Source organism: Falco rusticolus, chromosome 11 (assembly GCF_015220075.1).
Source record: "Falco rusticolus isolate bFalRus1 chromosome 11, bFalRus1.pri, whole genome shotgun sequence".
NCBI classification, from domain to species: Eukaryota; Metazoa; Chordata; class Aves; order Falconiformes; family Falconidae; genus Falco; species Falco rusticolus.
This window is the reverse complement of record NC_051197.1, coordinates 31,696,284-31,709,349: the sequence shown is the minus strand read 5'-3', so window position 1 is coordinate 31,709,349 and position 13,066 is coordinate 31,696,284. Positions and strand designations below refer to the sequence as shown.

The window sequence follows — 13,066 nt, the reverse complement described above, 5'->3', positions numbered from 1 at the left end:
TTTTTCAACTTACTAATGCAAATGAATGTTTACAGAAAATTTGAGCACCTTCTTGCCAGCAACTTAAAATAAAGGCAGTCTGCTGCTTCCCCTCCTCTTGAGTAACCTACCATGCACAGTAACATCAAATTCCTTTTCATGTTCTCCTGCCTTATTTGTAGCCACACATTTATAGCGGCCAGTGTCTGACACTTGAGCTCGAGAGATGAGAAATTTTTGTCCATTTAGTAAGATCTTATGTCCAGCTCCCTCTTCAACTGGTTGACCATCTTTTAACCACCTACCAAAGAGAAAGTACAATCTCAGCTCTCTGTGAAAGTAAGATTAACAACACTCCTAAAATACACACAACTGTATTAAACAGAATGTCTCAGTAACTCTATTTGCATTTCTAGGAAGGTTTGGAGATGTCAGATAATATTCCACTTTTCTGAGTGCCATGGACTGAAATAGTTTATCAGAAGAAGGGAGTACAGGGGCACAGGCACTAAAGAAGTCAGCAAGGTGACAGCTGGGAAGCAGTAGTGAAAGCGGATACCACCAGAGACAGACAGTAATCTCCAAAGCAAAAGCAATCACTGGTGGTGGATGAAAAGCATGTGGTTGCATTAGCAAGGGAATGAGAGTTTTGTCAGCTCTTGTTATCTATCCTAATTCCCAGGACATGCATATTGACACAACATACCAAACTACTTGAAAATAAAATCCTGATCCTGCCATGCGTCTGTCTTCAGCGGAGCCAGGAGTTTGTCCTCCGTACATTAACCACCACTAAATAACATGGGCAGTTCATAAAGACTATCTCCAAGCTCACCTAATCTACCAGCAGATTTTTTTCTCTTTTTCTTACTGTCACACCAATCCCCTTACGTGATAGTCGGTGAGGGTGTCCCTGTTGCTGAACAATCCAGCTCCAAAGGGCTATGGAGAATCCCAATGTAGTCCAAGAGCTCATCCCCACCTTCCACAAATGGTGGGACTGTAAGACAGAAAAAAAAAAAAAAAAAAATCAACAAAAACTTCAAGCATCAGAACTATCATCAAAATCTACCTCAAATAGTAATGTTAAAAACAAAACAGTCTTGACATCTATCTCACTTTGGGACACTCACCGATATGTAGTTCATTATGCACCACTGTTCCTTTTTGAAGATAAACACCTACCCAAGTGATATTTTGGGGCTTCAGATCACTCTTACTCTTTCTTATTATTTATTGTGTTTGGGTTTGGTTTTTTTTTCAGATTCTGTCAGAACAACCTTGTAAACAGGGAGTGTGTGGGGAGTTTATGTATCTTCTGTCAGCAGAAAGAGAAAACAAAGGTGCAGGGGACCCTCTTCCAGGTCCTCTTCACCCCACCTCATTCCCTCGCAGGAGTGGGCAGGGTGGGAAGGAAGCACTGCCATACAGTTCTTCCCAGCTCCTTCACCGACCAGCAAGACCAGTGAGATATACCTGGAGCAGCAGAATGGATGCTCTATATCTGCATGCAATAGTATACAATGTTCTTCAAGAGAGTGCCTACAAATCAAGCCTTTACAGTTCTCAAATAAACCCTTCCATGTCAGGAGAATGTCATTAATGTTTGTACAATTCATTTACCTAGAGACACTCAGAAGGGACTGCTGAGATACAGACTGTAGTAAAGGATTCAAAAGAAAAGAAGAAAGAAAAAAAAAAGTATCTTTTCCAAGGAAATGTTCAAACTTTGCACAACACAACTCAAATTCAGAGAAAGATCTTCTTTCCCCAGAGGCAACTAACTGTGTTATATTAATTGATACCTTTCATATCTATGATTTCCTTCTATGAAGGCAAGTTAAGAATTTTAAAGGTTACCAAAACCAGCATTTACACACCACGTGCACAAAAACTCTTCAAGAACTAACCTGAAAGTAAGAGTCTTCCAACTGTCCTGTAATCCTGGACAGAAAAAGTGTGCAGTGCCCAGTTTTAACTAGGCACGTAGCTTGACTAACTGACCTTTAATATAACGATATCAACAAAAATAAAAACAGACTTTATTAGGTTTATGGAAATCTGATAAAACAGTAGTTTTGCTACTCACACACCTAAGACTTCAACTTCGTATTTTATTTCTTGTTCTCCAGCTATGCTTGTGGCCACACACAAATACTGGCCCCGGTCAGCCTCAACAGTGTTCAGAATCTCCAGCTTCTTCCCACCAGATAAAATGCGGAGGTTGTCGCTTGCTTTCACAGGCACACCATCTTTTAACCAGGTAAGGAGAGGCTGAGGGTTGCCAGCAGCTTTACACTCCAACATCAGTGAATTTCCAGCAACCACCTGCCTGTTCCGGGCTGTGTCAGCATCGCCCTCAATTACTGGAGGAACTGTACAAAGGAAAAAATGAATTGCAAGCAATTAATTCTGTAGCCAGAAAAATGTATTAAGAGCAAATGGGTTAGTTCCTCCCCACCCACTCTGGCTCTATATGCTGTTACATCACACACAATTTCATGTGAGAATTTGCTGCCAGGGCAAGCCAAGACAAAGGGAAAACAGAGAAGTCAAATGCTGTAGTTCAATATTGACCAGTTGTTTAAAACAGAGGATCTGCAGGGCCCTGAGATGGAAGAACTAAGTATGAGGGTCTTGAAACAGTACGCTGAAAATCCCACCCGGAGTGGCTGTTGCAGGTAAGCGTTGTTCAGCACACAAGTGAGAAAGGATACGTGGAGAAAAAATAGTTTTGATGCTGCACTGAAGCATGACACAAGGCCTGTGAAGTTACGAGCTTTTTGAGTCACCTGAAGGACCGGGTGTAAACCTCCCTCTGCGCGGCCCTGCTAACACAGGCCAGGCTTTAAATGCAGCCACTGGCTGCTGTGCCCCCTTGGCAGGCCTGCGAGGCCTGCTGACGTGGCACAGGCCGCAAAGCTTTCCAAACACGCATCCTGTAACACGGCAAGTAACCGAGTTCCATAAACCCTCACTTACCGTAGACATCCACGTCATAGGTCTTCTCGGCAGCTCCAGCAGCGTTGGTGACATGGCAGGTGTACTTGGCAGAGTCTGATACTTGGGCCCGAGGTATCTGCAGGAATTGCCCTCTATCCACATACAGAGCCTGGGGGCTGGAAATTAGCGGGCGTCCGTCTTTGTACCATGTAATGGTAGGAACAGGGATTCCCTTGGTTTCACACTCCAAATTTATAAGATTGTTCAGAAGCGCCGATACCTCTGTGGTGATATTTCCTCCTTTAATACTAGGAGGGACTATTTCAAAAGACAAAATAACAATATTAAAGCCTTAGTATATAAGTCTGCAGGTTTAAAGGGATTTATCATTAGAATGCTGTAACAAGAAAAGATTTCAGTTTTAGCAGCCTTCCAACACTTCTGGTGTTTTATGTTTGGGTTTTCCCCAGCAGAGTTATATATTGCCTGCACAATTCTCTGGGGCACACAGAGCTGAAAGCACGACAAGAACACAACATCAAGGGCCACCATATATTTAAGAAACAAGCACCACAGCAAGGGGCACTACAAAGCACTGCTGCCTTGCTAGAGGTACCTGGAGACACTTCACCTCCTAGGCTCCAACACGTGCCAAGCTAGGGCAGCTGGGCCTCCGTGTGTCCTGCAGCGCGCTGGGGCACGGCTCTGCCTCTTCCCTGCCTCAGAGGGGTGACACAGGAACAGCCCCTGTATCGCTCGGGAGGTGCATCCTCCCAACAAGTAACAGAGACCTGTTATTTAAAATATCGAATACATTGAAAAGCCTCTACAACTGGAGTCTGGAGTGGGAACTGCTTAGTTCTCAAAACTTCTGAAGATGAAGTCACTTACTTTGAGACTAAATATGAGCTTAACAGTCTAGCTTTATGCTCCTATTTTTGAAACTTTTGGCTCACAGTCATTTCCCTTGCTCACTAGGCAGCAGTATTCAGATTTTTCTAGCAAACAAGCTCTCGTGTAAATCAGCCAATATAAAGAGTTCGTAAATCTCTGTAGAAGTAATAAAAACACACTGCAATTGGCAACAACTAAATTTATGACCGCTGAAAGTACCAGACACATCTGGCAGACACATTAACTCCTCTGCTGCCAAACATGCTCAGTATATCCTAGACTTCCACTGACTTGCATAGTGTTCATTTAAAATGCCACTGCAGAAACGTAAAGCAAGGTGTCAGTGAACGGACCTCCACCTATGAGATGGATACTGCAGATTTTCAGACCATAATGAAATATTTTCCTAATTAAATCATGTGTGCAAAAATACGCAAACCTATAAAATACGCTGAAACACACCCAGTTCAAAGATGAATGCATTTCCCTATCAGAAATTGCTTTCATCCACAGACATGAGGGACGGTTTTAACATGGTGCTTTAGGAAAATCCCAAAGCCAGAAGTAGGACTAAACAGCTAAACCAAAGTAAGAACTAGCAAGAACTAGCATCTAGGTTTCTCACTCCATGGGCTTCTGTTTGTCCAGTCAGGATTAATGAGAAATTTAAAGTAAAGAGATACTCCATCCTACTACCTACTTGTTCTGAAGAAACTGAACTAAGGTCTACTCATCTGTGAGGACTTTATTTGCACGGGGGTTTTTACTCCTCTAATCTCAAAACAGCCACAATCACCTGCAAAGTCCTCCTAGCATTTTCTTTGTTCCCAACAGAAAAAGACTGCACTATGACTATGAACAGGCATATTTCTATGCGTGTGATTGCTCCACACTTCAGAAATGTCCCAGATGAGGGAAATAACGTATAGTAAATTCACAGTTATCAGAAGACACACACTCTTCAGAAGCAAATCCATAGCTAATGAGGACTCATCAGTTTAAGGGCTCACAGATTCAAATTCCTACCTTTTCAATTCCAGGCACAAGAGACTCACACCACCTATACATTTCTTCACTTGTTTCCCCCTAATTTCTGCTAGCACTGTGCTTTGTCAGTTTTCAGGTCTGACTAGGCTTCCACACATCCTTCAAACTGAAACACTTTTCCTCTTATCTCCTTTGAAGTCTTCCTTCAAAAGCTACTTCTTTCTTCCATGAATCTCCCCTCCTTTTCTCCCAACTGATGATCTCCTAATTTACATTAAACTTATGCAACACTGATTACAGGAATTGTCTGTTCTCCATATCTTTGCTAAGACTCCACTGCTTGTAAAAACACAAAAAGTATACTCAGTGTACTACTAACTTCACAAAAATAATAATGTTAACGTGGTTATCTCATGCTAGTGCTGCTTCTTTTGCTATAAACGGCCTCACTTGCTGTAAATGACCTCTGTTTACACCAATTTAAGCAAGATGACATACCACACTACCTGAAGATCATCTGGAGCAATCTTTTTCAAAGACTACTTGGATCTGATTCTTACTGGTTTTGCATTTGGCTTTATAATTTTACACTAACTTAAAATTATTCCTGGCTGAATTTACTCCTAGCACTAGGTTAAGGAAAATAAGAGCACGAGTATCTTAGAATAAAAATCTTCCAATTAATTTTCTCCTCCCTAAGACAGATCAAAATAACAAAGCCAATGTGATAATAAAGTAATTCAGATGAAACTAATCAATAGCAAAATTTAAGAAGGCCCTTCAAGATTTTTGGCTTTTATCAATTAGAAACTAATAAAAAGTACATGAACGTCACTTAAAGGCCAAGCTTGCAAAGACTACATCCATACTTAACTTGATACAAATAAATGTTCAAGATCACTTTGTGAACAGATGAGTATTATGTTTACACACAAATTTTGCAGGATCAGAGCCTCGATTTATATTTGTCTGAGTATCTCGATTCAAAACCAAATCTTTTGAGCAAAATTAAAGGATCTTCCAGGATAAGGCACTCTATAAGCTCACCATGGATGATCAGCTTGACCTCCTTAACTTGTTTGCCGGCAGTGTTGGTGGCGCTGCACTGATAACGACCTTTGTCAAGCCTTCGAGCATTCTTTATGTGTAGAACTTGATCTTTGTCCAGAAGCTCAACATTGGGATCACCCAAAAACAAGGGCCTGGAATAGAGATTATTTTACTTCACAGGACTCTGAACCCATCCTTTTAACATTAAACTGACAGTAATAAGAAGGGGTCCTTTAATGGCACTAATTGCACCATTAAAGAGTACCATTTAGCCTAGACTAACAGCATTAATCCAAAGAACCACCATGAAGTGACAAACTATTTTAATTAACTTTATTCCTAGTTTTTAGAAGAAACTGAAACACAAAAGTACTTTTTTCAGGTCATCCAGGATGCCAGCATCAGAGCCAGAGTCCTATTCCTGACCTCAGCTCCTTTTTCTAATTGCTTAGTTCACAACAGTCCTTTGTTGACAATAAAATGTCAACTACTACGTGAAAGCGTCAACATATCAATACCAAAGAGTAAGGAATTGTCACTCCAGAATACCTGTGAGTACTAGCCAGTACCTATACTGAACTACATTGTTAAACACCAATGCCTTTTAAAAACACAGCCCATTTTATTTTTCAGCTCATATTTAAGTCGCCAAGAATTCTTCTCTTGGTATGCTTTCCTGGAAGATGAGAAGAAGAACTGAAACATGCAGGCTACAAATGTTTTAAAACTTTTAATGTATATATGCAGAACTGCACAAGGCACTAGCTAGAAAAATGTTTGACATGGGTACTGTCTACCAATGAAAAAATCACGTCAGCAAAACAACTGTATCTTCACTAATGGTACGTTTAAAATAATCTAGATAGAATAAACTCAAATAAATGGTTATGTTTATATTGCCTCAAGCATTGTCTGCCTTCAAATACCACAAATCTGCTCTGCAAGTGCCAGTGTCAGCAATGGGACAGTTCACGAAGAAAAGCAGGGTGCTAACTTTTGGTTAAAGAACTTCCCACGTCACACCACCACAAATTGTATCTAATGACAGTAACTTAACAGTAGTTAAAAGCAGAGCTTGCTGGGTGTACCACCTTCTTCTATGTTCTACGGGAGGAATAACCTAGACACAAACATCAGAAGTTATAATATACTTACTTGCCATCTTTGAACCAGTGAATGTCAGGAAAAGGGAAGCCTTTGGCCCTACATTCCAGACTAATTTCCTGGTTGAGGATCACTGCAATTTCACCCGGGGTTTCAGCACCTATTATACTCGGTGGAACTTTAAAAAGACAAACATTACAAGAAGAATTGGTATTTAACCAGAAAAGGTATGCTGTGAAACTGGAAGAAATGCAGTAGTGGATCATACTACTCCCTTGAAACAACTTTAGTTTTCACTGCAAAGTGACTTCTACTACATCACAACATCATTTTTACCATGACAAGCACTTCCACACTTACGCTGGTGAACTGTATGTAAGAAGACTCCCATGTTAGATTGCTGTACACCCAAAAATACGAAACAAAGTACCGAAGACCAAAATCCAGAAATGAAAAGCAGCATTTTGTGTTACTACAAGAACGGCAAATTTTAAGTATTCAAAAGCCATCATGATGAGTGCTTTGGCAGCCAACATTTCATGGGCAGTGAAAGGAAGCATCTATTTATAATGAGTTGAAATTTATTGGCTTCTTAAAGATCAATTGTGTTTCAGATCACCAACTTTAAAAAAAAACAAACAAAAAACCAAAACCAGTGAACTAACCTAGTATATCTAGGTTAAACAGCTTCTCAGAACTTCCTGCTGCATTTATGGCTTTGCATGAATATTGTCCAGCATCATCAGTTGCAGCTTTAAGGAGCTTAAGTATCTTCCCATTGTGCAAAATCTGGAGAGTACTGCTTTCCACAACCTTAAAAGAACCCGAGACATTAGCCTTATGTGATCCAAGTTACATCAGCCAAATATTACAGCTGGATTTTTATAAGAAAATAGTAGTTTTAGTCTAAGAATAGTCTGTTTCCCCTTTCAGTTACAGCACTAATCTCCTGAACTTCTACAACCTACTCAATATGACCTGTAGCTAAATATACAATACAGAGTGGGAAAACCAGAGGAGTTCTTCATCCATCAGTAATGATTAGTCACAAAGGTGCATAAAGGCGTCTCTCCTCATCTTAAACTATCACTTATCAGCTACAAGAAGCAGCGTAGGACTGAAGGATAGCCATGAGGAATTCAAACCACCTGCAAAAGTTCTTATTTCTCCATCTACAGAATGAAGACAATACCATTATTGGTCCCCTCTGAAAGGGCTCTGGCATCTACAATACTGGGAGATTGCTAAGGGCAATTCCTAGGGGAATCGTGAAAATAAAGAGTTTACTTATGACTTATTGAGCAGCTTTCTGAACGGGTGTTCTCAGTGCAGTTTAAATATACATAAAGGCATGTATGTGTATTTACTTTAAATGAGTTCTCATATCAAGCACTCAAAAGCCAACACAAAACTGACTGATGATGGCTATGTTACTTCAATTAGGTTAATCGTACATACCTGGATATCTTCTTTATACCAGGAGATGATTGGAAAGGGGTTACCAGATACTTCACAGAAGAGACTTACAGGGTGATCAACAACTATAGATGTATTTGTCACCTTTTCTTGATCTCTGATTTCAGGAGGAACTATAAAAAAGCTCAAAGTCATGTATTAAGCCTTCTATTCCAGTGATTTCCTATGTCCACCTCCTCCTCCTCCTCCTCTTCTCCCCTGACCATCAAGGACAACTGTAATCTGAATTTCTCAAGACCCTTTTCACTCTCTCCCCAAAATCTCATCTTCATTTGCCTTTTAGCCCTGGACATATCTCCCTGTGTCCTTCTCTTTTGCAAAAAACGAGTCTTCTCTTGTCCAGTAACAGACTCCCAGGGAAGTTCACTCAAATACAACCACCATCAACATTTTAAGAGAATAACCTTAAGATTTAATTTTGATCTTAAATTTAATATTTATCTTAAAATCTCATGGGTTAGCATATAAAGGAAGCAGATTCCAGAGAGTCATCCTTCCTCTTCACTGCTCCAGTCACACCCAAGAACATCCGCCTATCGTTTGTCCCACTACGAATGCAAAGGGTCTTAACTGGTGGATTAGAAAGTTCAGACCCCACTGATGAGCCCTGCTGGCACAAAATCGAATTCAGAATGAAGATAAGGATATAATCCTGCTCAGGCGTCAGAACTATCATAGGAAGTGAACAAGGCTGGAATATAAGTACTCTGTAAGAAGCAAAACATCAAAATATATCTCAGGACCACCTGTAGAGTTTCTATTTTCCAATTAGGATTCTGGAAGAATATCAGCAGCAAGACTTCTCCTATCCTATTTTCATTCTGATAAATAGTTTTTCTCATACTTATATTTCCAATGCAGATCTATCCCCAAATCTTTAATTTCTACAGTACAAAAGTCTTCGTTTGTTATTTGCATTAAAGTTTTCAAGTATAACTAGAGCCCCCTACCAATGAGATGCATCTAACTCTGAGCAAAACAAAACTGGTTTGTGCATAAAGTCACAGAGAACAGAAACAACAGAAAAAAGTACAGACAGTACCAGAACAACAGTTAAGCATGTACTCAGATTAGATTTTATAATTTAACTGCACACGGGCAGATTTGGGGCGTGAAATTTCCAACAATAAAAGAGAAGATGTTCTTCAAAAACAGTTTCCCAGTCGTTGTATGTATTACTTACCAATTACTTTCAGGTTGTATTTTCTTTCTGCACTTCCAGCTTCATTGGTCGCCACACAGATATACTCTCCGTTATCAGAAGGTGTAACAGAAGCTATGATCAGCAAGGTCCCATCCTCCAGAATGGAAATCCCTGCTTCATGGCCGGTCAGCTCTCTTCCATTATGTAGCCATTTGATGACAGGCTTGGGAATACCTAACGAGAAAAAGGTGAAACATGAAGCAACGCTTCCCTCGGCTCAAAATAAGGATTCAAGCAATTCCCACTGCCTGCTAGAAGTCTTACTGCCAAAGACAATTCACAGGGAGGCCATGAGCTTTCAAACTTAGAGGAAGTCCTGACTGTTACAGTATGATTTTAAAATTAAAAATCTTAAGTCCTAAACATCATAATATCCTTGTTGGCTAGCAATGACTTTCCACAGAACTTCTGCACATGGTGGTTATTTAAATCACTGTTAGTCTGAATTTTTCCACATAAAGTATATATGGAAAATACTGTGCAGATGGTACATTTTTACCATGCCAAGCAGTACCCAGAGACTTAGTAACTTTCGATGGTCAACAGAAAAATATACTTTTGTCACTGGAAGTGGTAACAATACCCACCTTTTGCTGGACATGGGAATGCAACGCGTTGATTTGCCACTCTTTCTTGAAAGGGACTATTGTACGGAGGGTCCAGATCCTCGATAGTAGGAGATTCTGAAAGAAAATTAGACCCCCAAAAAATTCTTGACCCCTGCTCCTAAAGGTAAACACACAGTTTGGCAACACCTAGTGCTTCTAAGCCTCTCTCATTCACACAAGGTCAGATTCCAATAACCCTCTTTAGATTGATCAGAATGTGTACTACACAAGCAGTCTTGATTTCAACAGGAATAATTAGAAAGTAAGCAGTACAAAGATACTTTCAAATTTGACTGAAGTTGGTTCTCTCTAAATTGCTGGATTTGTTTCGAGGGCAAAGACAGTGTTTCTGCAAAATCTGAAAAACACTATTTAAACTGTTTTTTCTCATACCACATATTAGTACTACTTCCATCCTTTGTTCTTGCACCTCATTTTAAACTTGAAGGTGGACTGAAACTATACAAAGAATATTATTTATAATCAAATAAAGTTAGTGGCAGTTCTTTGTAACAAGCAGTTCTCAGCAACTCTAATCCAAAGGGACCCAAACGTTGCCTTTAGACTATTACAAAGAAGAAATAATTCCTGCTTAGCTTAGGTCAGTCATGCTACAGTGACGTATGCCAGCCCATCAAGTGAGGAGTTATACTACATATTTACATTGGCACATTGACCACTCTTGCCCTGTCACCATTTCAACGGCATACTGATTGAGTAAAGAGCTCAGTTTCAGCTCATGAAACTTTTTCTTATTTCTGCAAACTCTCTGAACACTACTTGCCTGTTCTAATTTTCCTTAAGTAACATCAGAATGAAACAGCTAAAACAGATTTGGATTTTGCATCATGTCACAGTTAACAGCGAAGCACATTGCCCCCCAAAACACAAGCCACACAGCACCAGCATGAAATCATACCTAGCCAGAGCAGGAGGCAAGATTACAGCCCTAATATAAATACCTTGAACTTGTACTGTTATCTCTGCTGCGTCGCTGCCCGCTGCATTACTAGCAACACATTTGTAGATTCCAGCATCAGGAAGCTGAACGTTGCTGATGCCTAGAGCTCCATCCATGCTGTGGACAAACTGCCCACCATCTATGGGCACAGCACTGCTGCCTTTGAACCAAGTGATCGATGGGGGAGGGATCCCCTGGGCACTGCAGGGTATATCAACTCTCTGGCCAGCTTGGACTTTCAAAACTCGAGGCCCACGCTGTATCTTTGGAGGAACTAAGGAAGACAAGTTTAGTATACAGTAATGTGAAGAAAATGACGCACAAGATCATTCTTAAGGCTGAGAGAGCTGGGTTTTTTCAGCCCGGAAAAGAGAAGGCTCCAGGAGGACCTTACTGCAGCCTTTCAATACTCAAAGGGGACTGATAAGAAAGATGGGACAGACTTTTTAGCAGGGCTTGTTGCAATAGAACAAGGCGCAATGGTTTTGAACTAGAAGAGGATAGATTTAGATCAGAAATAAAGACGACGCTGTTTATGATGAGGGTGCTGAAGCACTGGCACAGGCTGCCCAGAGAGGCGGTAGATGCTCCATCCCAGGAAACTTTCAAGGCTACGTTGGACGGGGCTCTAAGCAACCTGATCTAGTTCAAGATGTCCCAGGGTTGGACTGGGTGACCTTTGAAGGTCTGTTCCCACCCAAACCATTCTATGAAACTCTTTTCCATTTTTGTCATTTTAGGAAATGTCCATTATTCACTGAAACCAAATTCCCCCAGGTGACTAAGAAAGCAGACCTGCATGTTCTCTGTGTAGAATAGGATGTATGACAACCTATTGCTTAAATTATTTGAAGCAGCTACATTTCAAATTCTGCTGCTTGAGTACCATATGAATAGTGTAGCATTATTATACTGAGCAGATTTGAAGAGCTGTGGGTACTGGCTCTCCATAACACAAAACAATTCAAAAGCTTTCATGACAAAGTTAATCACATTTTCCTTTTGACATTTTAATTTCCTTCCCATAATCCCTGATCTTTGTATGCTTCCAAATACAAGTTCGGACAAGGAGACAAAATATGACTGGAAGAGATTTTGCTGGTCCCAAAGAATAATATAAATCCACCACAACTCTTTTGCCACCATGTTTGTCTTTCTTTCTAAGGATCATTGGCAATGAAAAGACTTTAAAAGAATGTCTGAAACAATAACAAGTGCCATTTTTCCAGACTCTCTGTTAATTTACAATTACAGATAAACAAAGATGTGCACTGATATGAGACTCTTCTACACACAGCACCAGACAGCAGTCTGTTACAGCCACTGCAATGGAATTCACATAGTCGGAAGGTTTCAGAGCTGCTGGGGAGAGGAGTTCCAACCTGGTACGTTTGCAGTGTGATCCACATCAAAGACATGTGCTGGCAGCGGGCATTGGCAGCAACACTTCCAAATGACATGAACATGAACCACAAGAGAAGTACCCATACACCCACAATTACTATCTATCAGTATCGTCTGGGCTGTGCCAGGCCACGGCTGTGGCACCCGCTCTCCTGTGTTTCTGTCTGACACAGGTGAGGAGGAATAAATGAGAGAGCATGGAGTCAGCTGTGCACACAGGCAGAGGCAGCTGCCTACTCACAGATGACACAGTTGCACATTGGTTTCACACCTGAGCACGTGTAAGCAAACTCGGACGTGCACTACCGTAAGAGTTTGGATATGCGATTCCCTTCACGTTGGCGAGCAGCTGTAAGCCTCAGCCAACACTGCTATTCACAGCCACTGTTTGCAAACTTAACTGCTGAGAAACCTCTCACACAGAGCACATCCAAGTGCATTAGAACAGAAGTTTTC

The 13,066-nt window shown here is 40.7% G+C and overlaps 1 protein-coding gene across 1 annotated transcript in view; it reads right to left on the bottom strand.

Annotated features, from left to right (window-relative positions):
- Positions 1 to 13,066, bottom strand: part of HMCN1 (hemicentin 1) — a 202,423-nt gene that overhangs the window by 88,863 nt on the left and 100,494 nt on the right. Inside the window, exons 24-34 of the mRNA XM_037404235.1 lie at positions 11,208 to 11,480; positions 10,225 to 10,320; positions 9,617 to 9,811; positions 8,416 to 8,546; positions 7,623 to 7,770; positions 7,009 to 7,135; positions 5,851 to 6,005; positions 2,962 to 3,240; positions 2,073 to 2,354; positions 871 to 979; positions 111 to 280 (exon numbers count right to left, since the gene is read on the bottom strand). Coding sequence (XP_037260132.1) covers positions 111 to 280; positions 871 to 979; positions 2,073 to 2,354; positions 2,962 to 3,240; positions 5,851 to 6,005; positions 7,009 to 7,135; positions 7,623 to 7,770; positions 8,416 to 8,546; positions 9,617 to 9,811; positions 10,225 to 10,320; positions 11,208 to 11,480 — 1,965 coding nt within the window. The remainder of the gene's footprint in view (positions 1 to 110; positions 281 to 870; positions 980 to 2,072; positions 2,355 to 2,961; positions 3,241 to 5,850; positions 6,006 to 7,008; positions 7,136 to 7,622; positions 7,771 to 8,415; positions 8,547 to 9,616; positions 9,812 to 10,224; positions 10,321 to 11,207; positions 11,481 to 13,066) is intronic.